This window comes from Epinephelus lanceolatus, chromosome 5 (genome assembly GCF_041903045.1).
Source record: "Epinephelus lanceolatus isolate andai-2023 chromosome 5, ASM4190304v1, whole genome shotgun sequence".
NCBI classification, from domain to species: Eukaryota; Metazoa; Chordata; class Actinopteri; order Perciformes; family Serranidae; genus Epinephelus; species Epinephelus lanceolatus.
The window spans coordinates 953219-963633 of record NC_135738.1 but is presented as its reverse complement, the minus strand read 5'-3'; the positions used below and the strand labels follow the sequence as shown (position 1 = coordinate 963633).

Below are 10415 nucleotides of genomic sequence, written 5' to 3'. Positions count from 1 at the left end.
CAGAGCACCTGGAGGAAACCCACACTGACACAGGGAGAACATGTCAGAGCACCTGGAGGAAACCCACGCTGACACGGGGAGAACATGTCAGAGCACCTGGAGGAAACCCACACTGACACAGGGAGAACATGTCAGAGCACCTGGAGGAAACCCACACTGACACAGGGAGAACATGTCAGAGCACCTGGAGGAAACCCACGCTGACACGGGGAGAACATGTCAGAGCACCTGGAGGAAACCCACGCTGACATGGGGAGAACATGTCAGAGCACCTGGAGGAAACCCACACTGACACAGGGAGAACATGTCAGAGCACCTGGAGGAAACCCACGCTGACACGGGGAGAACATGTCAGAGCACCTGGAGGAAACCCACACTGACACGGGGAGAACATGTCAGAGCACCTGGAGGAAACCCATGCTGACACAGGGAGAACATGTCAGAGCACCTGGAGGAAACCCACGCTGACACGGGGAGAACATGTCAGAGCACCTGGAGGAAACCCACGCTGACACGGGGAGAACATGTCAGAGCACCTGGAGGAAACCCACGCTGACACGGGGAGAACATGTCAGAGCACCTGGAGGAAACCCACACTGACACAGGGAGAACATGTCAGAGCACCTGGAGGAAACCCACGCTGACACAGGGAGAACATGTCAGAGCACCTGGAGGAAACCCACGCTGACACAGGGAGAACATGTGGGAGCACCTGGAGGAAACCCACGCTGACACAGGGAGAACATGTCAGAGCACCTGGAGGAAACCCACGCTGACACAGGGAGAACATGTGGGAGCACCTGGAGGAAACCCACGCTGACATGGGGAGAACATGTGGGAGCACCTGGAGGAAACCCACACTGACACAGGGAGAACATGTCAGAGCACCTGGAGGAAACCCACACTGACACAGGGAGAACATGTCAGAGCACCTGGAGGAAACCCACGCTGACACAGGGAGAACATGTCAGAGCACCTGGAGGAAACCCACACTGACACAGGGAGAACATGTCAGAGCACCTGGAGGAAACCCACGCTGACACGGGGAGAACATGTCAGAGCACCTGGAGGAAACCCACGCTGACACGGGGAGAACATGTCGGAGCACCTGGAGGAAACCCACACTGACACAGGGAGAACATGTCAGAGCACCTGGAGGAAACCCACGCTGACACAGGGAGAACATGTCAGAGCACCTGGAGGAAACCCACGCTGACACAGGGAGAACATGCATACTCCACACAGAAAGGCTCCCCCGCCCCGGGGTTCGAACCAGGAACACTCCTGATGTGATGCGACAATGCTAACCACTGCAGCACCATGCCGCTCTTCAGGCTTAGTATCACATATTTTCATTGTAACTGTTCTATCTACAGGGCAGCACGGTGGTGTGGTGGTTAGCACTGTCGCCTCACAGCAAGAGGGTTGCCGGTTTGATCCCGGGTGTGGGAGCCCCTTTTTGCATGTTCTCCCTATGTCAGCGTGGGTTCTCTTTTCTCCCACAGTCCAAAGTCATGCAGATTGGGGACTAGGTTAATTGATAACTCTAAATTGTCCGTAGGTGTGAATGTGAGTGTGAATGGTTGTCTGTCTCTATGTGTCAGTCCTGTGATAGTCTGGTGACCTGTCCAGAGTGAACCCTGCCTCTCGCCCGATGTCAGCTGGGATAGGCTCCACCCCCCGCGACCCTCAAGAGGATGAAGAAAGAAAATGAATGAATGAATGTTCTATCTATATTGAAGTTCTTGAGTGCTGAAGTACTTTGCCTTACACTTAGTTCCTTTAAATATGTTTATTGTCTGTTTAATCTGTGCACCAAAACCAAGCAAATTCCTTGTGAATAAAAACCTGTTTGGATATAAACCTTATTCTGATATTAATGACCTCAACTGGTGTTTTGTTCACTGATTTTACAAACTCGCCATGAAGGGCGTTTCATCAGTTAGCCCCCTTCTCACCAGCACGTCCTGTCCTACATACTGTTGTACAACTTGTGTGTCCATCATGTGTGTGTTGGCACAACAACCACCAGCATCTGCCTGTAAAACCTGTCTTATAACTGAGGTTTTAAACACATTTCTTGTAGGTGCAAAATCATTCTACCTGTGTATAATATGTGCAGGTTTCAGTAAGAGAAAAGGGCCCACAGCATGTATCACAGTTGTCTCTACTTAAATCCACACATCTCCAAAGGTGAGCACTTTTCATGTTTTAGATAAACTAGGAATCAAGGGGGTTCACATTTTATCCAGTCAGTCGTGTATATAAACATCTAAACAGGTTTTGCCTGCTGTAATTATTCCTCCTGTTCACACTGGCCGTTATAAGAAGTTAATGTGAGGCTCCAGCAGTCTTAATTAGACAAGTCATGAGGATATCGTTCAAAGTTAGTCTTTTTAGTACCAAATTCTGTTTTTGTGTGCAGTTCAGACAGGAAATAGTGAGTGAATCTGGTTATAGAAAAGGCTGTAACTTTGAGGGGAAAGCTAAATATTAGCTGAAAATAAACTTTATAACATATTTGTGCATAGAATTATGACTGGATTCTGTGTTGCCTTTAGATTACATTGATATGGGATTAGAAGTCAATCTCTTAATGAGAGGAGGAGTAATTACCACCAGTTTCCTATCCAAAGTCATATCTTTTAAATGTTCCTTTATGATTTAAGACAGATTCTTTAGCAAAACAAACCATTTAAAAACAACTTAATTATCTAACAAATGTATGAATTGTCACAAAGCTTCTCACTTGACAGCAGTGATAATATGAGATCTCATGAAGGAGCAAAGTTTCAAAAGGACTTCAGTTAGAAATGATCAAAACCCTTAAAAGATTATTTACCTGAGACATCTTGACAAGTGGTGCGTCTGCCTCCAAGTGTGCAAGTTGCAGAATATTAGAGTGCATTTGAGTTTCACCTGAAACATTCATTCGTAGTTTTTCCTGTTGGAGGGCCGCAGAGCCGCGTGGAGAAATAAAAATGGCGTGCCGTGTAAAAATAGCATTGAGCAGCCAGCGCCTGCACAGGTGTGTGCCGCTTCTGTGGTCAGTGTGGTTTCAGTAGTTCCAGTTGATTACAACAGACGCGCTCTGCTGTTGGCGTGCTATGGCACACATAAGTAAGTAAGTAAGTAAGTCAGAACCCTTAGTTATGTAACACTACTTATTCAACAATGTAAAAATACGTTAATATGAATTTAAAATCCTACTTAAGTACTGTTGTTGTTTACATGTTTGTTTTGTTTCAGTTGTTTTTATTGGCCATGGGTGAACAGGTTGCAATGTAACCTAAACACTGAGACCTTCAGACTTGCTAGTTTTGTGTATTACACGTCACTGTTGTGGCTGACGCCCAGGTGCTGGCTAGTGCAGTGGGAGTTCTTAAAGTATCAAAAAGTGCCCTTGATTGGCATATTTTTTATTATATATCACATCACATCGTTAATACTGATGCATCAAGCATTGTACAGTTAGTAAGGGTCACCGGATAAATCTAGGGGTTATGAGATGGTTAATGGGAGAGAAAAAGGGGAAACCAAGTTCTGATTCCAAACTTTGTAATGTCTGGGCCTTTTCTATGATATTTACTGTTTTCTGAAATAGATGATTATTTTATCTCTTGCCTTAAAGATTTATTTTGAAACCATGTGAGAAGTTTAGAGAGGAAATGTCTCTTGGGAACAACTTATAAACATCTGAAACATGACAAGGGACCCCTACCAGACAAAAATGTTGTGAGCCATTGATTTGATTGATTTAATCATGATTTATTCATAAATAAATTGCTACAAGACTATGGCTATAAATTATATAGTGCAGTAAAAAGTACAAATTCTATGCATATATTTGGTCTTCCCAGAGGTCTTTCTCCTCCCCAACTGTTAGTATGTATTTTACATCTTCACTGACCAGTGGATACTCGGTCAAAGAACCCCAGGGCCCAGGATTTCAAAACTTGTAATCTGGATCAGAATAATCCGGGTAATCAATCAATCAATCAATCAATCAATTTTATTTATAAAGCCCAATATCACAAATCACAATTTGCCTCACAGGGCTTTACAGCATACGACATCCCTCTGTCCTTATGACCCTCACAGCTGATCAGGAAAAACTCCCCAAAAAACCTTTAACGGGGAAAAAAAACGGTAGAAACCTCAGGAAGAGCAACTGAGGAGGGATCCCTCTTCCAGGACGGACAGACGTGCAATAGATGTCGTACAGAACAGATCAACATAATAAATTAACAGTAATCCGTATGACACAATGAGACAGAGAGAGAGAGAGAGAGAGAGAGAGAGACAGAGAGAGAGACAGAGAGAGAGAGAGATGCAGGACAGACGGTAATGACAGTAGCTTACAACAACATTATTGAAAGTAATAATATTATAGTTATAGTTCTGGCTACTGTGGTACAATATGTTGAAAGTATGTATTAATATCTGGCAGTATACATGTGTGACAATAGTCATATGTGTATAATAACAGTAGAAGTATGACTAATGACTAATGATGGCAGCAGCAGCAGGAGGCATCTGGCAGGACCACGGCAGCAGCACAACCACACACGTCACGCTGTCCAGGCACCGCTGTGATATGAGTTAATCTGAGAGACAGTGGAGCACAAAGGCTCCGGAGAAGAAGCCGAGTTAGTGTTGGGATTCACAGGACCACAAATGGTTTATCATTTGGTAAAATCATCCCTGGACAATTTAAAGGTTTTTTCCTCTGCATGCTCTTTGTCTTCAAACAAAGAGGGCTAGGTGACACCCATCTCCACAGGAGGTCTCACCTCACACCTCAGTGAGACCCAAGTCTCACAACTTGATTGGACAGAACTTTTTCAGTGACATGTGACTCTGTGATGTCACAGGCATCCTGCAAAGATCTGCTCCCTTCCAACAGATTTCTTTCTCTTCTTGCTCCAGCTGCTGTAACAGCTGCACCCCTCTTTCCGGCTGGGCCTGGGACAGCAGAGGCCCAAACCACTAAAGGGAGGGCAACTGATCACAGACTCTGTTGCAAACACAAGGTTTGCAACTAGCTTTCCAGCAACAAGGAACTAAGTGAGTTAGCACCCAGCGTCTAACTCTGCAACCACACACACACACACACACACATAGACACACCAAGCTTGTATAGGCCTATAGTTAGAATTTGTGTGTTTTGGTTTGCTTTGCTAGTTTGTGAATAAATATAATTCTTTGGAATCATGTCTGCTGTCTGTTTAATGTTGTACAAGAGTGAACGAATAGTCAACCTCTGCTGCGTCAAGAACTCCTAAATCCTTCAGGCGTTACTGTTAATTTTGGTTGTTGTCATTAATTTAATTATTAATCAAACTCCAAATTAATAGTTTAGCCTATTTTATGAGACTGATATCTTTAACTGGCTATCATTTTTCCCTTTACGGGAATGGTGCCCCACGAGGTGATTTAATGTTAATTAAGTCACATTATTTAACATAATAATTAATTATTTCCGATAGGCAATTAAATCCCAACATATCTGGTGCCTCCGTGTGAAGCCTAGTGTGTTGACCCCAACATTTATGGTGCCGCCGAGTGAGGTAAAAATATGTTGACCCCAACATTAGTGACATCCAGAATGGCCAAGTTAGTGACATGCAGTAATAGGACACGAGAGAGAGAGAGAGAGAGAGAGAGAGAGAGAGAGAGAGAGAGAAGGTGAAATCCTCCTTTTCTCAGTCAGGGATCAAGGTGATCCTGCTGACTTTATCTGGGTATTTCAAAACACTGGCAGGGTGGATCACTTTGATCCCAGTCTGACTGGATATGGATTTCCAAATCTCATGACTCCGCCCCCGGATCTGAAACGTTTCCCCTTTGGGGGCGTGGCTTTCAGATTATGACCCGTTGCACTCTGTCTCTATGGTGGACTACTTCATGAAAGGAGCAGTTGGTAGCACAGCTTTCACAACAAAATGTAAGTTTACCGTTACCTAATGTGTAGTGTTTTTAAGACCATATGAAGGCCACCCACCATCTGATGTAAGCCAGCTATTTGAATTGTCACCTACTTAAAACGTGGGCGTACCAATCTCTAATTGAGCCGAGGTTGTGCTAATGGTAGCTAACGCGGCTCCATTGACTTGCATGTTAAATAACGTTAGCTAGCAGGCTAGCGAGGTAGCTGGCTTTGTTGGTGTATTTTGCGGTCTATGGCTTAATTTACTTAAAGGGAAATGTGGGTTTATTTCAACCTGTCTCCTGTCGTCCTAAATTTGTTTCAAGTGACTAGTGACATAGAAATAATAGTTAGCATGTTTAACCGTTAGCCTAGATACAGCCGGGGTGCATAGTAGCATCAGACCTGTTAAAACGTAAGTGAATGGGCAACCTTCAAGTGCAAAGTTAGTCCACTAAACAAGCTTTTTTTCCACAAAGACCGCCTCATATCGTTAGAATAAATGTCAGAGAACATATAGAAAACGACATGTAAACGTGTTGTCTTACCTTACCGGTGTGCTGCCATGTTTGTTGTTTACCATTTAGCTAAGGCTGCAACCGGTCCCATTCCTTGCAACAGAGGCATTCCTCTTCTGTGGGCACTGGGGCACAGCATTCACAGGTACACCACCAATCTCCAGAGCTACGCAGCCTTGCAGCAGCCATTCCTCCTCTCTCGTCCTCTACCTGTTGCGCCTCTCTCTCTCTCTCTCTCTCCTCTTCCGTTCTTCAATTTCACGAAGCTCTTCGTCAGTGTATTCTGGCTCAAATAAATAAGAGCAGCCATCACCTCTCGATGTGGAAAGCCTATATACTAACATTCCACATTTAGGTGGTCTTCAGAGTTGTTGTCTTACCTTACCGTGTGTTTACCGTTTACCTCTGCTTCCCAAAGCGCGGCCGAAATATCGCGAGAACAAGCAGCGATCTCATACTGTGCCTGAAATCTCGCGAGAACAAGCAGCAACAGCTGCTGATGAAAGATTTATAGAATAATGGCTGACTTTTTGCCAGACTTCGACTTTGTGGAGGAGGACTTTGATTTTGCAGTTTGGTGGCCGCCCTTATTTATTTGAGCCAGAATACACTGACGAAGAGCTTTGTGAAATTGAATTGTCTGACGCTACTATGCACCCCGGCTGTATCTAGGCTAACGGCTAACATGCTAACTATTATTTCTATGTCACTAGTCACTTGAAACAAATTTAGGACGATAGGAGACAGGTTGAAATAAACCCAAATTTCCCTTTAATTTAATTAATCTGAAGTACGTCATACATGAACTCTTTTTAAACACCAACCTGTTCAGAGTTTAACATTATGTTATTGCCAACACAGCGGATGTTTTAAAAATATCCAAAATGTTTACATGTGTGCAGAGCAGACTGCTGCAGTATTGGAAAAATACACATACTAGTATGAATTATGCGGTTCATTCAGAAGTGTCAGAGGACTGAATTGTTGTCCATGTGCTTATTATGTTAATCCCTGTGTTGTTTCTTGCACTCTATGTAAAGAAAAGAATGTGCTATACAAATAAATTTGCTTTGCATTGCATTTCCTTGCCTTTGTCTGACCACAAATATATGTTGGATGTTTTGGTACAAACAAGTAACAATTTTAGGTGAAACTTAGTCTGAGTGGGCAGAAGTTCGCTGCATAGATCAGCCTCTCATTGGGCGGAATGAGCCACCCGCTGAAGTCCCGCCCTACCACCTCGGGTTGCAGGTTTCAACACATCCTTAACTAACTTTTGCGGTGTTTGATCTTGCAGGGATGTAGCCATTTTTCTGCCATGGTTCGCATCCTGTAGGCGATATTTTTGTGGGCGTGTTACACCAAAACCTGTTTCCCCCCGGCAATATTTTTGCAAGCGCACCGTTGCTGTGGCACCGCCCAGAACGATTGTGATTGGTTGAAAGAAATACAAACAGCCGGGGCGTTTTTTTCTCCAATCTTAAAGTGAGAGTCGGCCCAGCCAGACCTTTCTTTTCTTGAGAAAGGTCTGGTGAGTGAGACTAGATGAAACTAGACGTTGAGAAATAGGTCTGTATTTGTTACTCTTATTTACAGCAGTTTTTTTTTTAAATCTTTATTTCAAACATAAATAAAATAGAACAAAATGTAGATGATCAATGAGGTAATCAGTCATACAAAAAAAAAAACAATCATAGTAGCAGAGGATAAATATTTAGCGTTTGGAAGTATGGCCAAAAAATATTTGTCTATGCTTGAAATTACTTACAACTAAAACACTAATTTAGATTAAGTGTAATGAACATCTTGAGTAACAATATCTAGGAGAAGTGGAGCTGAGGCTTTGTCAAATCCACCTCTGAGGTGGGATCCAAATAATCCTGAAATTTGGTATCAAATTGATCCAGATCTCTGCCTTAACTTTTGAAATACCCAAATGCAGCCTTTATCTGGATTAAAGGGAGGACTGGATTACCAGATCTGAATCCTGATCCTCAGGATCAGGATCCTCTTGATCTGTGTTGAAATGCCCAGTTTTCAGATCAGATCAGGATTTAATCCAATCCGGCCAGGATAATCCTATGAGATCACTTTGAAATACTGGGCCCAGAGGATCATGTTCCACCAGGACAGCTGTCATGGCATCAGAAGTGCTAGATGGACAAGTTAGACTAATTTTAGTTGGCTTAAGTCCAAGTTGAATTTCACAAAGCACCATTTAGGTAACAGTGTACGTGCCACCACCAGCCTATAAATACTGTCTCTCTCTCTGTTCACATCATCACACATAGCTTCTGCATGTAGCCATGTTGATCCGAGCTCGTAATAAACATGCATTAAGAAAGAACTCCATGATCGGCCTCATCCTTGCATTCTCCAGATCATCACAGAAACACCTACTCTCACCAACCCTTGTTGTCCTCACACATCAGAGAAATACTGTCCATCACTGTTAACGGCAGTTTCCCCTCATTTTATGGGACCAAAGAGTTGCTGACCACTTGACTTCTCACAACAGATAGGTATTTTGTGATGAAAAAGTCGTTGGGGCTATAGTTCTGGTGAGGAGCATGGGAGCTTTCATCGGGGCCAGGGGGCCTAGGACAGACTTGGGGGCTGTGGTGTAATAGATGTGGGCAGGCCTGGAGACAATGGTAGTGGAAAGAGGCCTGGGGGCAAAGGTTGCAGATAGAGGACTGGGTGGCACGGTGTAGTGGACAAGTGTGGGAGGGGGGATGCTGGGGGGCGGCACAGGGGTTGTGGGATCAGGCATTGGCAGCGGGGGAATGTTGCTGGGGTGATGCATAGGGATTGTGAAGCCATACGGTGGTCCTTGGTGCAGGGTGCCAATAGGGACATCCCGAAGTTGATCACTGTAATACTCCTCATCCTGTCTCCTTCCTGAAACGGTTAAAATGGCTTGGTGCAGCATGTTCCCGTGATCGATCTGCAGAGCACCTGACAGAATCAGGTGGTCATTAGTGAGTCTTTCATTCAGCATGTGGAACTCGTCTTCATGGCTGCTGGACCTCAGGAATTTCTTAAAAGAATTTCTTTTTGAGTATTTCATCATCAGCCCCTTGGCAGAGGCCAGAGTGTTGCAGAGTTCCCTCAGAGGGTTCTCCACAACACCAGAGATTCGTCCCTGCCCTCTTTGTTTTATGTTGAGAACCAGTTCCTCCAGTGCTCTGACTCTCTGGGCGATTCGCTGGCAGCGCTCCCTGTTGGTCTTCACATTCTGAGCCATGTTGTAGACTTTAAAACACAGGGACAAGGTAAATTCCACCAGGGACAAGATGTTTGTGACATTGCCCATTGGATCTTGGCTTTTCTGTAGAGACAGAGGAAGTTAGCTTAGATTGAAATGGAAAAGTGCCACTGAACTAAAACAAACTTGTGAACTGCACAGAGTGAACTGAAGTGAACTGAAAATTAAACAAGTCTGGTGAACAGGAGCTGAAGTGAGTGACAGCCTCTGACTGTCTGTTAGAGGTGGGTGGAGCCATCTAACCTGATGTCTTGGACCCTCGCACGCTGTTATTCAGGCGGACTCATCCTCTTTCTTACCATAATCTACATTTTTGGTTTGACTTTTTTTATTTTGCCTTCACAGTGCCACAAAGGTGTTATTTTATATTTGCAAATTTAACCACAGAGTATTTTTGCAGTCTCTCTTTTTAATTCCTCTCAAACAGACTGATACAGCGGTTCATTATTAGGTAACTTGGAAGCTGAGATTGTGGTTGCTCAAAGCAATTAAGACAGATTCTTTAGCAAAATAAACCATTTAAAAACAACTTAATTATCTAACAAATGTATGAATTGTCACAAAGCTTCTCACTTGACAGCAGTGATAATATGAGATCTCATGAAGGAGCAAAGTTTCAAAGGACTTCAGTTAGAAATGATCAAAAGCCTTAAAAGATTATTTACCTGAGACATCTTGACAAGTGGTGCGTCTGACTCCA

At 43.8% G+C, this 10415-nt stretch overlaps 1 protein-coding gene across 1 annotated transcript; it reads right to left on the bottom strand.

Moving 5' to 3' along the window:
• Positions 1-7726: 7726 nt before the first annotated feature.
• Positions 7727-10415, bottom strand: LOC144463583 (uncharacterized). The gene is made up of 2 exons (XM_078168349.1): positions 10381-10415; positions 7727-9778 (listed from the first exon to the last, which is right to left on the bottom strand). Exons 1-2 carry the CDS (start codon positions 10387-10389, stop codon positions 8957-8959), a joined length of 831 nt encoding a protein of 276 aa, XP_078024475.1. The 5' UTR covers positions 10390-10415; the 3' UTR covers positions 7727-8956.